Here is a 15,408-nt window from a genome sequence, read left to right as displayed (position 1 = left end):
GTTTTTCCTTGTAAGTTAGGTACCACCCTTCCCTCCCCCTCAGTATAAAAAGCCACAGAACAGAGAAAGTTTCAAACCAGGAAGCCTTTAATAGCTGTGAAGCACTGGTCTTTCAGATGGTGCTAAGCAGGCCGTAACCCCATCCTCCACCCCCTGCCCCTAAGAAGAGGCTGGGCTGGGCCAGAGGCCAATCCATGGGGGAAAGGTCACCAGCACCCACTAGGCTTCCCATCGCCACCCTGAGGCCTGCCCAGGCTGGGCTGCCAGCACTGTCCACAGGCCTTGGCCAGCCGGGGCCCTCAGGGAAGCAACCCAGCTCGCATCTGGAAGGCCAGACCGTCCCCTCGGGTGGCTTGCTGGGGAAAAAAGCACATAGGAGGAGGGGGACATCACAAACAGAGCTGGGGGTGGAGGGCAGGCAGAGGGGCCACACCCACCTTGTTGATCTCTCTGTGTCGTTCTTTGGTTACGATTTCCTCTAGGACCTCGCCATCTCCCTTAATAAGCCTGAGGGTAGGAGGGTCTCCATTCAGCAAGGAATAGGCAGGTCCCCTAATGCCAGAGCAGCAGAACCAGAAACAGCTGGCATAGGGGTCCCAGGGTTCCCGCCTGCTCTATCATCCTTGGGCATGGATGAAAGCAGCCGAGGTGGGCTCTGTCTTGCCAGCCTCAGCCTGGCCAACAACAGCCATCTGAAGAGTGTTCTCCAGGCCCTTCCAGCCTCTGCAACTGTTTATTCTGGGCAACAGGGAAGAAGGGCTGAGACACACATCACACGTGTCTTTTTGCCAACACTTGGCTTTTTTCAAGCAGCAGCAACCCCGCCCCAGCCCCGCTCCTCCTGAGAGCACACATCTTAGGCCAACACTGCCAGACCCCGGGGTGTTAAGTCAGATCAAGGGCTCCCCACCTGGTGCGTCCCGTCTCAGGGTCCACCACCTTTCGGATGACACTCTGCCGGGCATCCCACTCCTCCTTGGTCATGGGCTTCATGGCCTGGATTCGGGACTTCTGCTCATCTGTCAGGACTGGAAGGGAAGATGGAGGTGGTGGTCAGGCCTCCAGGAGGGACCTTCTCCCTCTCAGGCTCTGGGCCGCACAGTACCTGGGCCATCCTCTTCCTCCCCAGCTGATCGGTGCCACTGGTCCAGTGAGGGACCCGGCAGAGCCTCCACCTGCTGTGCTTCCGCCTTCTCCTTGCCCTTCTTCTTCAGCTTCTTCCTCTTCTTCTTCTTCTTCCTCCTCCTCCTCTTGTCCCTGTGCTTCCCCCGCTTCTTCCGGCCACCACTGGAGGACGAGGAGGAGGACGAGGAGGAAGAAGAGCTAGAAGAACCGGAAGAAGAGGAGGAGCTGGATCGTGGTCTCCGGGCCTTGTGCTTGCTTCTCTCTGTGATGCAGGGAGAAGGTGAGGCTGGAAGGCTGGGAGGGGAAGAAGTAAACCTTCATCCCCTGCTCTGGCCTGGGTCAGGCCGTCTACAGGGTGAGCACCTCCTGCGGGGCTTTCCAGAGCAGAGATGGAGCTTCCCAGAGGAGTCCCTTCCCGGCTCCCGGGGCGCCCGGCCCAGCTGCACAGAGGCAAGACTGAGAGGCCACGACCCCGGCTAGCCCCGACTGGGAAGTGGCCACGCCTCCTCTCCCCAATGCCGGTGGTCCTCACCCTCCGCCCCAAGGGCCGCGCTGCCCTTGCAACCTTGGGATTCCGAGGCCGAGCAGTTCCTTGAGGTGTCCTTCCTGCTCTTCTTCTTTCTCTTTTCCGATCCCCGCCCCCGGGACCGGCTGCGACTCCTCGAGCGCTTGCGGGAGCCCACGTGAGCCATGGCGCTGCGGGCTGGCGATGGGAAGGACGCGCTTGAGCCAAGGCCCAGCAGGCCAGCCGCGGGCGGGCTCTAGCGGGGCCGGGGCCTCGCGACGCCGGGTACCCGTCACCACCCTGGGAAAATGCGCGACCCTCACTCACCCCCACCGCTGGGGACCCCGGCTTCTCCGCCGACTCCAGTTCCCTCAGCTGCGCCTATTAAGGGTCCGCCCCCACCCGGGCGCCCCACGCCTCCGCACCCGGCTCGGGGGCCCGTGGGAACTGGCCACTATCCGCCGCGAGTGGCGTCTGGGGCGCCTTCCCGCGCGCTCCTACCCTCTAGCCCTGCGTCCCACGTGGCCTCGCTGCCTCAAGGAGGCCCCCGAGGCTGCTCCACTCCCACCTCCGCCACCCTGCGGGGCCGTAGCGCCTGCCCTGCGTCTTCTAGAGAGGAAGCGGCGGCGAGAAGGCTTCCGGCCGGGGCGCTGCGCGGGAGGCTGTCCGGCCGGGAAGCGCGGCGCCACTGCCTTTCGTTCTGATGCCCCAGGTTCCCTTTCGGGCGCGCCCACCTCCTGCAGAGGTGAGCGTGGTCGCCGGCCCTCGGGCTCGGCAGCCCCTCACGTCTGTCTCTGCCGAAGCTTAGCCCGCTTCCAAGGCTGTCCTCTGGGCGCGCGCCCGCAGCACTCGGATCCCGGGTGCCATGGGAAGAAGTCGACCCTTGCGCGCGCCGCCCTCCTCCCGGCTGGTCCTGTCCTCTCCATCAAACTGCGAGCTCTGAGCTGAGGCGCCCTAGTCTTTCCGACGTACCCACCCAGTGATTCAGGGATAACAAACTCGTGTCCGTAGGGGCCAGAGAGATCTTGGCAGTGAGCCGCGGGCATGGACCACAGGCCCGTCCGGAGGGAAGCCGGGATTCCGCTCCATCTGATCCGTGCAACGTGGCATGGGGCCAGTGCCCCACCTTCCCAGGGAAACCAAACTCAAGACTGCAGTATGGAAGCCCCCTGGTTTTCAAATGTGCAACCCAAAGCGTCGCTGTGGCGTCATTCAATCTCGGGCCCCCAAGGTGTAATTCACAGTGACAGCTGAAACAAAGAGGGCTCTTTGCAAAGCACTTTATAAACGTCTGCGCATTTGACTCTCAGAACAGCTCTAGGAGGTAGGTGCTCTTCACATGAGGAAACCAAGGCACCAAAAGGTGAAGGCTCACCCAAAGCCACACAAAGTGTGGAAGTGGCATAAGCAGAATGGGAACCTGGGCAGCCTGGTTCCTGGCCCTGCCATTCACCCCTCTGCCATCTAGAAGATGCTACTGCTGGTCCACCCAAGTCCACTGAGGGTGCTGTCTCTGCTGCTGAGAATTCACAACTGTGCTGTCTGTGGAGGCTTCTCTTGGCCACTGGAAGCCACCCTGCCCTGGAGATAAGTGTCTGGGAAGTTACTCATCCCTCCCTCATCCAGGAGCCACTAACCAATGCTGTGGGTACACTGCAGAACTGTGGGCTCTGCCTGAAGCTCCCCGAGGGCCCAGCTGAGGCTGGACTTCCTCTGAAGCCACTTCCTTGCCCACCTGCTCCCTGCCCTCCCCTGCTTTCCTCACTCCCTTGCTGAAGCCTCATTCCAGACTCCGCTTCCAACAAACCTGAACTAAAGCAGCCTGTTTGCCCAGAGGATAACCCAGAATCTGGCACAGCCTTGGGCCAAGAAGTGCAGTAGGCTGCAGGGAGTTAATTTCTGCCACCAGCCCAAGGTGACGGAGCCCTCACCTGCCCTGCCACCCCCACACTGGGTCCAAGTAGGCTCAGGTGAGTGCACACACATCCACTGTGGCAGGCTCCTCTCGGGTGAAGCCATCACCGAAGCCCTCGTCGTCCACCAGATCAGGCTTACGGCAGCACATGGGACAGAGGCGGTTGCGCACAGAAGATGCGCGGAGCCAGATGACAAGGTTCCAGCGCTCACCAGTGGCCAAGGGCCGGGCCCCATGCAGCTGGCCGCCCCGGTGCAGGATGCCCTGGCCTACCACGTGCTCAACCTCCAGGGGCTCCGTCAGGGCTGTGGGTGCCTGCAGATGGCATGGCTCAGGCCTGGGCCCTCACAGCTGCCCCAGGCGCTGCCCCATGGGACACACACTCACCTGGAAGAAGCCCCCGAAATACAGGGTGCCCCCTGTGAAGACCTTGCCCAGGGCCACATTGAGAGTGAGCTCAGCATTATCATAGTGGCAGCCTAGCTCCAGATCCTGGCCCAGTGCGTATTTGACCACAAAAGCCCGGTGGCTGTCGAGCTGGCCCCCTCCACAGTCGGGGTACAGCAGGGCCATCAGCGGCTGCAGGAAGCGCTCCCGAAGTGGGGTCACCAGCGGCTCGTCCAGCCCAAGCTCGTGCAGCAGCACCTGGGAGGGGATTCCTGGGGTCAGGAAAACTGGGAGGCTGCAACCCTGGGGCTCCACTCTGCCTCAATCCCACTGTGACCTTATTTCGCAGCCTGGGCAGGCAGCCCATCTGCAGCACCTCCCACACTGCCTCCTGACTGCAGCTGCCCCTCCTCTGGCCCAGTGGCCAGGCCTTACCCACCCCATAGTTGTTCATGGTGTTGGGCCTCCCCTTGGGCATGTCAGACTGCTCGAAGTGCTCCAGCTCCTCCAGCAGGGCCTGGCAGAAGGGCGCTGAGAACACTGGCACCCGGTAGATGCGCTTCTCCTCTGTGGAAGGAGGGATGGTCTGTTGGCCTGAATGCTGCCATGGGCTGGCCAGGCCTGGGCCTCAGTCTTCCTGTGAGCCGTGTGAGTCTCGGTGTCTGTTCACTGCCTACAGCCTCAGTTTCATCACCTGTGCCATGGGGATGAGGCTCTCGCTTCTCAGGGTTGTTGTGATTACCAAAGGAAGTAAGGTGAGGAACAGGGGAGGCCAACTCCTGCGCTCCACACTCATGCCTGGAACCTCTCCCCAGACTCCACAAGTGTCCACAGGGCTGGCTCCCAGAGCACACAGATGGGTCCTGAGGCCCAGAGAGGGGAAGGCCAGTGAGAGCCAAGTTGGGGCCACAGAGCCAACTTCAGGCTCTCCTGTACTTCCTTTCACCTGATGAGCCACCAACATCTGTACGCCACTCAGAAGTGGCTCTGGGAACCTTTGTTCCCCAGCAGGAAGGCCAGGAGGGGCTGCTCTCTCTTGCTGGGCCCTGGGAGAAGAAGCCAGGCTGAGAATGGAAACTAAGTATTTCTTGGCAGATGCACCAATTCCCAGGGATGCAGGGTTAGTGTGCCCCCCACGGGGCCACCTCACAGCCTGGGCCCTGCACCAGCCAAACAGCCTCAGCAGTCTCAGCTGTCAGTGCGTAGAAGGCAATGAGGAGAGCACCCCTAGGCTGGGAGGGGGAGTTCATTCCACCCATGCCCCCAACAAAACACAGGCTCCATGAGGGGAAACTTCTGTCTGTCTCCCACAGGATCCCCTAGCCCGGGGTATCAGTGCTAGTAAGAATAGGAAACACTTTCCAAACACCACGTGTGGGTCCTGTGACAGGTACTCTACGCAGATTAACTCACTTGATCGTCACAGTGCCTTAAGAGAAGGGGTTACTGTTGCTCCTATTTTACAGATGAGGAAACTGAGTCACAGAGGTTAAACAACACGCAAGCCTCCCTTGCCCAGAATTTCTTGTTGGGTTTAGCCAATAGGGGAGCCCAGCAGAAAATCTGAAGGTAAGAGGAGAAATGGGACATTTCTTGCCCTCGCTGGAGTTTGGCATAGCTGTAGACCTCTGCCCAGAGCCACAGCTCCAGGTGGCAGCTGCTCCTTCCTGTTGCCAGCCCTGGGGGTGGGGCTTTGCCATTCCTTACTGGTCCCTTTAACTTGTGCATACCTGCCTCAGCGGTCCCTTCTTTAAGATCTTGGATCAGCCCTGTTTGAGTGTGCCAGCTCTCCTGCCCATGACACAAATACCCACTATTTGCTGGATGAGCACATGAAGGAAGGCGTGAAAGAAGGACGAAGACACCAGGCTCATAGCAGGTATTGAATGAATGAATGAATGAATGTGGATGTGCTTCTCCTGGCAGGTTGGTCCCACTGACCCTTTCAGCTGGTTCAGTTTTTGGAGGCAGAGATGGTGGCTGGAGAAACCCCAGTCTCCCACACCTAGGTTTTCTAGGCTACCATTCCCCAGTCCTGCCAGGTCTCGGGGTTAGGAACTCACCAGATACTGTCTCCAGACGCTGGAGAAGGCCCTTGAGGTCTGCGCCGGGGGATGCACTGTACTCAGCCACAGCCAGAAACTCAGGAGCCAGAGCTGCATCCTGGGGGCAGAACATACCAGCTGTGGGGCAGGCAGCCCGGCAGCCCTGGATGCTACCTCTTCCTTCCAGTACCTAGCCTTCAAGCACCCTGCCTGGCTGGTACCTGCAGTGAGTCGTACACCTCAGGCCGTGCCAGGCGGTAGGAACTTGCAATGAGGGCTTTCCTAGTGGCTGACTCCAGCCCCAGCCGCCGCCGCCGCTCCACCTCCTGCTCAAGCTGGGGTGGCACAGAGTTGTTATCAAGTGGGGCCTCCCATCCTCCTGAGGCCACTGTACAGATGAGGAAACGGAAGCCCAGGAATGCCAGACAGGGCCCAGCCTGGAAGCCAGGTCTAGCCTAAACTCCTGAATCTATCTGGGTTGACTGCAAGTTGCAGACTGTTAACTGAAGGGGACTTCTAGGAGACCCGTCCTGCTTCAGGCTGCCCCAACCTGAGCCTGGCTGGGATAAGAACCCCTGGGTGTACCTTAACCAGCTGGGCCCACACAGCGGAGGGAAACGGTCACGGCCAAGTTCTGTTCCCAAGGCTGCTGAGGACTCTGCTGGGAAGCTTCCCACCACTGACTCCAGGGAAAGGAGAAAGAGGGAGCAGAACAGCAGCCCTGGCACCAGTCTTCAGGGTACGTGGGAGTGTGAGGAGCCCAGGGGCCTGGAAGCCGTGGCTGGGATCGCATCTGCTCCTGCTGTAAAAGCTTGGGCAAGTGATCCCTCTTTAAGCCTCAGCTTCTCAATCCAAAATGAGGGTGGTGCCTGTGCTTATTTCAAAGAGCTCTTCGGAGGGGCATGACTAGGCAACTTAACATTTCCCCTTCTCTCCCGCTGCCAAGACCCAGGTGTGGAGGAGCGAGTGGGGACAGGAAGGAGGAAAGTGAGGGCCTAAGTGATCCTTCAGGGATCACGGACTGAGGCTAGAAGACCCTCAAGCTGCTAACAAATCTAACGAGGAAGTGCTGTGCAGGGGCAGCGGGCGGCACCTCTGCTAACAGCTGCTGGAAGTCCTTGGTGCTGACACAGCCTCGACTGCGCAGGATCTGGAAGCAGAAAGAACACTGAGCATGACTGTGTGAATAGGAAGCCCCTTCACTCTCTAAGCCTCAGTTTCCCCTGCTTAAAATGGGGGAGAGGATAAACTGCGGAACCTGCTTAAGCAGGGCAGGGCTCCGGGCTGGTATCGCTATGAGGCGGCGTGCTGAGCCCGGCCCTGTCCTAAGCACCCTTTCCTTCCTCACAACCTCACAGGGAAGTGAGAAAACTGAGGCACAGAGAGGCCGTCATTCTTGTATTTGAGCATGCGGTGCGCGCCGTGCGCAAAGCAAACGACCCTGGGGATGGACCTCCTTCCTCCACTGCTTCTCTGCCCACTGCTCGGGAGGGGCGACAGCGGCCACTCACCGGGCCGTAGTCCCGGCGCAGCTGCTGCTCGCCCCGAAAGCGCACGTGCAATCCATAGCGCGCCGCGTACAGGTTCTCCGTGTAGAAACAGGCGCAGCGGCAGAAGCGCCGCGGAGCCCCCGCCGTCGCCATAGCGAAGCGTCCGCGGCCCGGCTGGCTGCTTTAGGGGCACTTCCGGGCACGCCTCCAACCGCGGGAAGCGCGGAACCGGAGGCCAAGGGGCCGCTCTATGTTCCAAAGGGCGGAAAAGAACGAAGGCGCACCTCGCCAGGAAACAGTCTGCGGAGAGAGATGCTCCCGAGGCGGGGTGGGAGCGGCGGGCTCCTGGTTCAGCCTCCCAGTTTTCCCACCACGAGGCAGGGACTAATGGCCCCACTTTACAGACAGCTGAAATGGGTCACGCCTTCACAGGACGGGAAGAAGGAGGGACTCGGAACCCCAAGGTCTTTGACCTAAATGCCGGCCCCTCTTCTGCTCGGAGGTCGTGGAGAAGCAGCCTCCACGAGAAAAGCTGAGACAGTTTAAGGAGCTCAGAAGTCCCGCCGCTGCTTCAACCTTCCAGCCCTGTGCGTTTGAGTTTGGGTGTAGCATTTACCCCGGGTCCCTGCCTGACACTTCCGGTCCCTCCGCCACAGTCTCTTGGTTTACCTCAGATTGCCCCTTGGGTGTCTCCGCTAAAATGCCCCAACTCGCGCTACTTCCGGTGGTGGTCCCTTAGGACGCGGGTGGGCGGTGTCTCACTGCGGCCAACAAATGACAGCTCCTGCAGACCGAGCCTCCTCTCTCCCCGGAACTTTGCTCAAGGATAGACCACCCACCGTATCTCCTTGCATCCCAGCAGCGGCAAACCTTTGAGCTAGGTACTATTATATTTCCCCACCATGTTACAGATGGGGAAACTGAGACCCAGAGAGGTACAGGGACCCGCCGCAGGCCACACATCCACAAAGGGACAAATAATAGGGTTTGAACCGAACAGTCTGCCCTCTTGAGTTCCTCACCACGGGGCTCTGGGAGTGGTGGGATTATGTGCGATTTGGGGTTTTGTTGCGCTTGTTGGCATTTTCTCACTGACTCTTCTGGAATCCAGGTGGGCCTCCTGAAGCTACGAGGCTTCCCCAAGAAGGAGATTCACCTGTCATCGACCTCAGGGGCCAGCTCCCCAGCCCAGACTGCCCCTGAGAAGGTGTTTAAAGTTTTACAGTCGTCTTGATTGCCCAGTGATGGTGATTGGCCCTGCTATCTAGGAAAGGATCCATTTCCCAGCTCAATATTCACAATTGAGGACACCACAATTGCCCTTTTTCCCCAGGAGGCCCAGGGCAGGTTATTTAGCTCCCCATCCAGCCACCAGGCAAGCCTGGCACGTACATCACCCCACCCTCACCTGCTCTCCCTTTGCAGCAGTTTGCAAGATGAGCGTATTCTGCTTATCAGTTTGTTTGTTTGTTTGTTTATTGAGATGGTGTTTCACCCAGCCTGGAGTACAGTGGCGAAATCTCACCTCAAGGCAACCTCTGTCTCCCGGGTTCAAGACATTCCCCTGCCTCAGCCTCCTGAGTAGCTGGGATTACAGGCATATGCCACCACACCCAGCTAATTTTTGTATTTTTAGTGGAGACTGGGTTTCTCCGTGTTGGCCAGGCTGGTCTAGAACTGAAACCACCGAGCCCAGCCTGCTTCTCAGTTTAGATTGGCCCCCCATGGACCCCCTCCTCCTTGCAGACATGCTAGGATCAGTCACCAAAGGGAGCAGCAGCAAGAAGAATATTTACCAGCAAGCACTGGATCAACGTGTGCTGCCAGTCAGCACTGATATATATCTTTGTTGACTGTTTACGATACTATTATTCCATTTTACAGACAAGGAAACTGAGGCTCAGTGGTTACAGGAACCTATCTAGAGTCATAAACCTAGTGAGTAGGAGAACCAGAATTAGAACGCTCCAGAATTAAGAGTATCCTCATTCCAGAGTGGTATGTATATGCCACTGCACTTCAGCCTGGAGACAGAGTGAGACTGCCATCGCAAATGTAATAGTAATAATAAAACTTCTGTAAACATCTGTGAACAGGTGTTTCTATAGACAAATTCTCACTTCCTCTGGATAAATATCAAGGAGTGTGATTGCCTGACCATGTAGTAAGAGCAAACTGCCTTCCTGCTTAGCGGCACGGTTTTGCATTCCCAGCAGCAATGAATGAGAGTTCCCGTTCCACATCGTGGACAGCATTTGGTGTTGTCAGTGTTCCAGATTTCAGCTATTCTAGTATGAGTGTATTGACATCACATTGCTGTTTTAATTTGCAGTTCTTTGATGGCATGTGGCATGGAGTGTTTTTTCTTTCTTTCTTTCTTTTTTGAGACAGTGTCTCTATCACCCAGGAGTTCAGTGGTATGATCACAGCTCACTGCAGCCTCAACATCCCAGGTTCAAGCAGTCCTCCCACCTCAGCCTCAGCCTCCTGAATAGCTGGGACTACAGGCATGGGCCATCACACCCAGCTAATTTTTTTAACTTTTTGTAGCAACGGGGTCCCACTATGTTGCCCTGGCTGGGCTCAAGTGATCCTCCCACCTTGGCCTCCCAAAGTGCTGGGATTACAGGCATAAGCTACATTGCCTGGCCTTCTTTGTGTAATAATAGCTTTATTGAGATATACTTTACATACTGTACAATTCACCCAATTAAAGTGTACAATTAAACAGCTTTTAGTATATTCACAGAATTGTGCAACCGTCACCACAATCAACTTTTAGAACATTCCTCACCCAAAAGGACACCACATCCATTAGCAGTCACTCATACAAAATTTCTTAGTCCCAACTCACCAGAGCCAGTTTCTGTGACTAGGCTAGAGATGGAATGGGACCACTCAGGCCACTTGGTGCCACACAACAGGGGTGGAGGTGGAAAGGATGCTGGGAAGGCAGTGACCAGGGCCCCCTCACCTGTGCCCCACCTGTTTCACCCTCCCCTTGTCACAAGGCCGATAACCTCCTGCACTGCAGGAGGTTGCAACTTCTGACATTGCAACTTACCTTCCCTGCCTCACCAAGCTCTCATTCAAAGGTTGTTTCAAGTGCAGAGTGGGCCAGATATGTGAAAGGGATGCAGTGGCCAGGATTTGAGAAGCCTATCCTTGGCAGAGGTGACAAGCTATGCAAAGGTGCAGAGTGGCTGGGTGCAGTGGCTCATGCCTGTAATCCCAGCACTGTGGGAGGCCAAGGCAGGTGGATAACCAGAGGTCAGGAGTTCGAGACCAGCCTAGCCAACATGGTGAAACCCCATCTCTAGTAAAAGTACAAAACTCAGCCGGGCATGTTGGTGCACACTTGTAATCCCAGCTACTTGGGAGACAGATGGGAGGATTGCTTGAACCCGGGAGGTGGAGGCTGCAGTGAGTGGAGATTGCACCACTGCACTCCAGCCTGGGTGTCAGAGTGAGACTCTGTCTCAAAAAAAAAAAAAAAGGTACAGAGGAATGAGAAACTGGTGAGCTCGCAAACTTGATAACTGGAAAGCAACGTCCATGTGAAAAAATGGCATGTGATGAGGCCAACTTGTTTCTGTCTGTTTCACATTTCTGATAACTCCTGTTGATTTTTGCTATACTATGCTAATAGGTACATAAAGGTTCAGTCATACCATCTCTCCTAAAAATAATCCCTGTTCTCCTTTACTGAAAGTTAATCATGTGCCAGGGGCTGCCTTCACTGGCTTTGTCACATTTTACCTTTACAATACCTGATACGGTTGGTATCTTTATTTCCCCATTTTTCTGAGGAGAAAATGGGCTCAGATAGGCAAAGTCACCTCTCTAAGGTCACACAGCTTAAATGACAGAGCCCAGCTCTGAGTGACTCCTGCTTTTTGGACAGTTCATCCAAGATATCCTCTTCAAGTACAATTAGAGATTTGCCTTTGTTTTTGCACAAACAGTAACATGGTTCAACTTCATTCTCTCCCTGGTTTTTACTCAATACATTTAGGAGGTCATTCCATGCCTTTATATAACTCTGTCTTCTTCTTTTTTTTTTTTTTTTTTTTTTCCTGCTAGAGAGTATTCTGTTGAACAGGTATTCTCTAATTATTTGGTCAGTTCCCTATGGAAGGATATTTAGGTTATTTCCAGATTTTTGCTACTGTAGTAACTACCTTTAAGCTCGGACCTTAGCTTCCCTGCAGAAGTCTATCTGTAGAGGAAATTCCTTCCAGGCTAAAAAAAACAGAGTGTTGTAAGTTCTGAACAAATTCCTCTCCAAAGGAGCTGTCCCACTAAGTAGCAGAGGACTCGTTTTCAATTCAGAGAGTACTCTAAAAAACCTCTGTTTGGGGCTGGGCACATGTGACTCACACCTGTGATCCCAGCACTTTGAAATGGAGGAGGGTAGATCACTTGAGGTCAGGAGTTTGAGACCAGCCTGGCCAACATGGCAAAACCCTGTCTCTACTAAAAATACAAAAATTAGCTAGGTGTGGTGGTGGCCACCTGTAATCTCAGCTACTCAGGAGGCTGAGGCAGGAGAATCGCTTGAAGCTGGGAGATGGAGACTGCAGTGAGCTGTGAACTACAGTTCTCATCCTGGGCTACAGAATGAGACCCTGTCTCAGAAAAAAAAAAAAAAAGCCTCTGATCGATCCAGGGATGTGAGCAGTTCTTGCCCCACCTGCTGCCCCTCTGGGTCCCACCCACTTCCCATGACTCAGGCCACATGGACCGTTTTCTGGTCCACAGGTGGCCAAGTTGGTTCCCACCTCAGAGCCTTTGAACTTGCAGGCCTTAGTGTCCTCGGATGTTCTTCCCCCAGATGGCCCCATGGCTCATGCCTTCTCACCTTTCACTTACACAGTTTTATTTAAATTTTATAGCTCTCAGTCCTTGAATGGTCTTATGCACTTACTTGCTGATGTTCTTCTGTCCCCTTCATGCCATGAAGGCTGGGAGTTTTCTGTCTTTTCACACACTGCTGTGTTCCCAGCACCTGGTAGTCACTGAGGACATATCACTGCCTCGCCTCTCTAATGCCCCGGTTCCCCAATCCTGCTCTAATTTTCTCTGTAAAATATATTCCCTTCCAATATATCTGATTTGCTTATATGTGTTGTCTGACCACCCTCACTGGAATGTCAGCTCCAGAAGGGCAGGGATCTTGTTTTGTTAATTGTTTAATCTTGAATGCTTAAAAGGGCGTATGGCACACCGTAGGCACTGGATACCTATTTGTTGGGTGAATGAATGAAAGAATTAGTGAATGAGGCCCGGCGCGGTGGCTCACACCTGTAATCCCAGCACTTTGGGAGGCCAAGGCGGGCGAATCACCTGAGGTCAGGAGTTCGAGACCAGCCCGGCCAACATGGCGAAACCCCATCTCTATTAAAAATTCAAAAATTAGCCAAGCGTGGTGGTGCGCACCTGTAATCCCAGCTACTTGGGAGGCTGAGGCAGGAGAATCGCTTGAACCCAGGAGGCAGAGGCTTCAGTGAACCGAGATCGTGCCACTGCACTCCAGCCTGGGAGACAGAAAAAGACTCCGTCTCAAAAAATAAAAGAATGAGTGTGAATGAATGAGGATCATAACCCACCCTCCTGGACTGGCTGTCCCTCCAGGGAAAAGATCGGTTAAAAAGCGGGCCTCCTTCAGGTGAGGCCATTTCCGTCCCCTCAGGGTGTGCTGTGGCCCCCAGGTGAGGAGCACGCTGTGTGGAGGGCCAGGCTGGCCAGATATGGGCGGAGTTTGCCCCAGGTGTGCAGGCGGCAAGCTCTGGCCCCGCCCCGAGGAGGCCCCGCCCCACTCTGCCACCCAATTCCCATGGTTCGCCGACCCGGAGGCTTTGCCAGCCCCTTTCCCCGGGAGCCCGGTCCTATCCGGAAGAGCCCGCCCACTTCTCCTGAGGCTCCGCCCCTCCCGGGAGGACCCGCCGGTCCCTGCCCCAGGATTCTCGCCCCCTCCAGGCGGTCCCGCCCCCTCTGTCCCTGAGGCTCCGCCCCGTCAGCCGGTCTCGGCGCAAGCCAGGCTCAGCCCCGACCTTGCAGCGGCGCAGCGCGGGCGGGAGGCAGGGAGGAGCGGCAGGAGGAGCCGAGCGAGCACCGCGTCCGGCGCAGTCTCCAATGAGCAGCGCAGAACCTGTACCCTAGACCCGAGCCCGCTGCGCGCCCCCTCCCACAGCTCACCTGCTGCCAGGTAACAGGTAAGGACAAGGAATCCCAGACCCCTGGTTTCGGAACCTTTTCAGACCAGGGTGCCCGGCCAGGCACGGGTTGGGGGGTGTCTGGGCACCCCTGCCTCGGTGGGAGTAGGCATCTCGGTTGAAGGTGGGAGCCTCCCTTGAGCCTTCCCGGCGCCCGCAGCTGCAGCTCCCAGCCCCCATCCCTGCAGCATCTTTTCCGTGCTCGCAGGGCAAATTTTTTTTTTTTTTTAACCGCTGCCTCTTGGTAAGTGTGGGAGGTGTAGGGGGATCCCGGGACGGCTGTCGTCCCTCCACGACAGGGCTGGCGCGCCTTCGGAGGGCTTCCACTGTCCATGACGGGGCTTCCCAGGTATCCTTAGCACCAGGGCTTTGACAGAGGCCTGGGGAGCTGGCCTGAGCCTGCTGACCTGGGCAAAGCCCTTTCCTCAGTCTCCCCAGCTGTCTAATGGACTGCCACTGCTCCCCGCCATCCACCCTGGCAGTGAGGCCTGTGGGTTCCCACGGGAGCCTCCTTTATTTCTGGGCCTCTGTTAAAAAAAAAAAAAAGGCCTCCTCCCCCGGCCTGACATTAACTGAGACAGCTTTAAGCTGGGCTGACAGGATCCCCGCCTCTGCCCTACCCCCTGAGATGGGGTGGCTTCCATTCCCCTTTTCCAGATGGGGCAGGGCCAGGTGAGGAGAGGAGACTTGGAGGGAGGGCACCTCGAACCTCACTTTGCCTCCCCTAGAGCCAAAAGCATTTGAGACAGCTTCTCAAGTCCCCACGTGGGGGGATGGACCCATGCAGACCCAGCCCAGTCCTGCCCCCAAGCCAGAGACCCCCACAGCCATGCCTTCCCACCCAGTGGGCCTCAGTTAGCCACTGCTTGCTGAGCAGCGAATGGAGTGGGCCTATCGAGGGCTGGGCCCACACCGGGTTAAAAAGCTCACCATATCAGGGGTGAACCAAGGCCACTGGGCCACTCAAGTTCTTTGGACCCTTTTCTTGCAGTCCCTGAATAGCCTGGGCAGCCCCACCCCCACCCCGAGAGTGACATGTGGGTTTCCATCCTGCCTTCGTCCTTTTTTTCATGTCACTTAACCTCTTCTGTCTCCCCAGCCGTAAAATGAAGCTGATGCTACAAGGTCCTCCCAGGGCAGTGGGGAGGCCTAGCTGCGTTGGGAGATGCCAGGTGCTTAGTAGGGCCCAGTGAAGGGTCTCTGTTGCAGTAATAAGTCCTATCTATTGTCTTCTGGCCTTCTCGGCAGCTGATGCCTAGAGATACCCCAACCAACAACTTCTCTCCTGGGAAGAAAAGTTGTCTTTGACAAGACCCCTGGTGGGGACAGGGCCACCTGCTCATCCTGTGCCATTCCTTAGTGCGTGGAGTCAGGGTGAGCCACCCCTGTCTTCCTAGGCCTTGTCGGGTTCTGGTTGGGGCCTACTCTGGACACCAGCTTGTCCTTGTCCCTCGGGCCAAGCAGGTCATCCATGTGCCCACAATTTGTCCTCCAGCTCCACCTGGCCAAGCCCAGCGCATCCTCTGAGTCAGGCGGATGGAGAGCAGGGATGGGCCTCTAAGCAGCCCTGGCTGGTGGTCACGCTTCTGCTCAGTGGCTTTAAAAATAATGGAGTAAACTGTCCCCACCGGGGACTGTAACCCAACCCAGGACTGGTTCCACTCTGCTAGGAGGCTGGGGTAGAAGGACTCAGCACTTGGGGGCAGGGACCCAGGAGCTGGCACTG

The 15,408-nt window shown here is 56.5% G+C and overlaps 3 protein-coding genes across 19 annotated transcripts in view; 1 reads left to right on the top strand and 2 right to left on the bottom strand.

Annotated features, from left to right (window-relative positions):
* Positions 1-69: 69 nt before the first annotated feature.
* Positions 70-2,264, bottom strand: ARL6IP4 (ARF like GTPase 6 interacting protein 4). Of its 8 annotated transcripts, none has more exons than XM_078337615.1 (6): positions 1,958-2,264; positions 1,658-1,828; positions 1,106-1,387; positions 911-1,028; positions 438-552; positions 70-356 (listed from the first exon to the last, which is right to left on the bottom strand). In XM_078337615.1, exons 2-6 carry the CDS (start codon positions 1,815-1,817, stop codon positions 300-302), a joined length of 732 nt encoding a protein of 243 aa, XP_078193741.1. In that variant the 5' UTR covers positions 1,818-1,828; positions 1,958-2,264; the 3' UTR covers positions 70-299. The 8 variants fall into 8 exon arrangements, with proteins under 8 accessions (XP_078193741.1, XP_078193743.1, XP_078193742.1 ...); XM_078337617.1 differs by having other exon boundaries at positions 438-507; XM_078337616.1 differs by having other exon boundaries at positions 1,691-1,828.
* Positions 2,265-2,898: 634 nt separating this feature from the next.
* Positions 2,899-7,670, bottom strand: OGFOD2 (2-oxoglutarate and iron dependent oxygenase domain containing 2). 5 transcript variants are annotated; one of them, XM_078337614.1, is made up of 7 exons: positions 7,489-7,670; positions 7,071-7,127; positions 6,199-6,365; positions 5,996-6,095; positions 4,372-4,499; positions 3,933-4,190; positions 2,899-3,860 (listed from the first exon to the last, which is right to left on the bottom strand). In XM_078337614.1, the coding sequence occupies exons 5-7, from the start codon at positions 4,408-4,410 to the stop codon at positions 3,597-3,599; spliced, it is 561 nt and encodes a 186-aa protein (XP_078193740.1). In that variant the 5' UTR covers positions 4,411-4,499; positions 5,996-6,095; positions 6,199-6,365; positions 7,071-7,127; positions 7,489-7,670; the 3' UTR covers positions 2,899-3,596. The 5 variants fall into 5 exon arrangements, with proteins under 5 accessions (XP_078193740.1, XP_035113939.1, XP_054095032.1 ...); XM_035258048.3 differs by having other exon boundaries at positions 6,199-6,312; XM_054239057.2 differs by having other exon boundaries at positions 2,899-3,211; positions 6,199-6,312.
* A 534-nt stretch (positions 7,671-8,204) lies between these two features.
* Positions 8,205-15,408, top strand: part of ABCB9 (ATP binding cassette subfamily B member 9) — a 42,748-nt gene continuing 35,544 nt past the window's right edge. For 5 of the 6 annotated variants that reach the window (XM_035258043.3, XM_035258046.3, XM_035258045.3 and 2 more), the window contains exon 1: positions 13,524-13,682. The gene's annotated coding sequence lies outside the window, so the exon portion shown is untranslated. Of the gene's footprint in view, positions 8,349-13,523; positions 13,683-15,408 lie in introns of those variants that run through there. The other variant, XM_035258042.3, reaches the window with a different exon arrangement.

This window comes from Callithrix jacchus, chromosome 9 (genome assembly GCF_049354715.1).
Source record: "Callithrix jacchus isolate 240 chromosome 9, calJac240_pri, whole genome shotgun sequence".
NCBI lineage: Eukaryota > Metazoa > Chordata > Mammalia > Primates > Cebidae > Callithrix > Callithrix jacchus.
The sequence above is the reverse complement of the archived record's forward strand: the minus strand, read 5'-3'. Positions and strand labels throughout refer to the sequence as shown.

Coding starts and splice junctions, on each gene's coding strand:
- ARL6IP4 (XM_078337615.1), bottom strand. CDS start 1,817: ATGGCTCACGTGGGCTCCCGCAAGCGCTCGAGGAGTCGCAGCCGGTCC. Junction 553..910: donor CCTGAGACGGGACGCACCAG/GTGGGGAGCCCT, acceptor CTCTGGCATTAG/GGGACCTGCCTATTCCTTGC. Junction 357..437: donor GACACAGAGAGATCAACAAG/GTGGGTGTGGCC, acceptor TTTTTTCCCCAG/CAAGCCACCCGAGGGGACGG.
- OGFOD2 (XM_035258048.3), bottom strand. CDS start 7,620: ATGGCGACGGCGGGGGCTCCGCGGCGCTTCTGCCGCTGCGCCTGTTTC. Junction 6,096..6,198: donor AGGTGTACGACTCACTGCAG/GTACCAGCCAGG, acceptor TTCTGCCCCCAG/GATGCAGCTCTGGCTCCTGA. Junction 4,500..5,995: donor GCGTCTGGAGACAGTATCTG/GTGAGTTCCTAA, acceptor CTCCTTCCACAG/AGGAGAAGCGCATCTACCGG.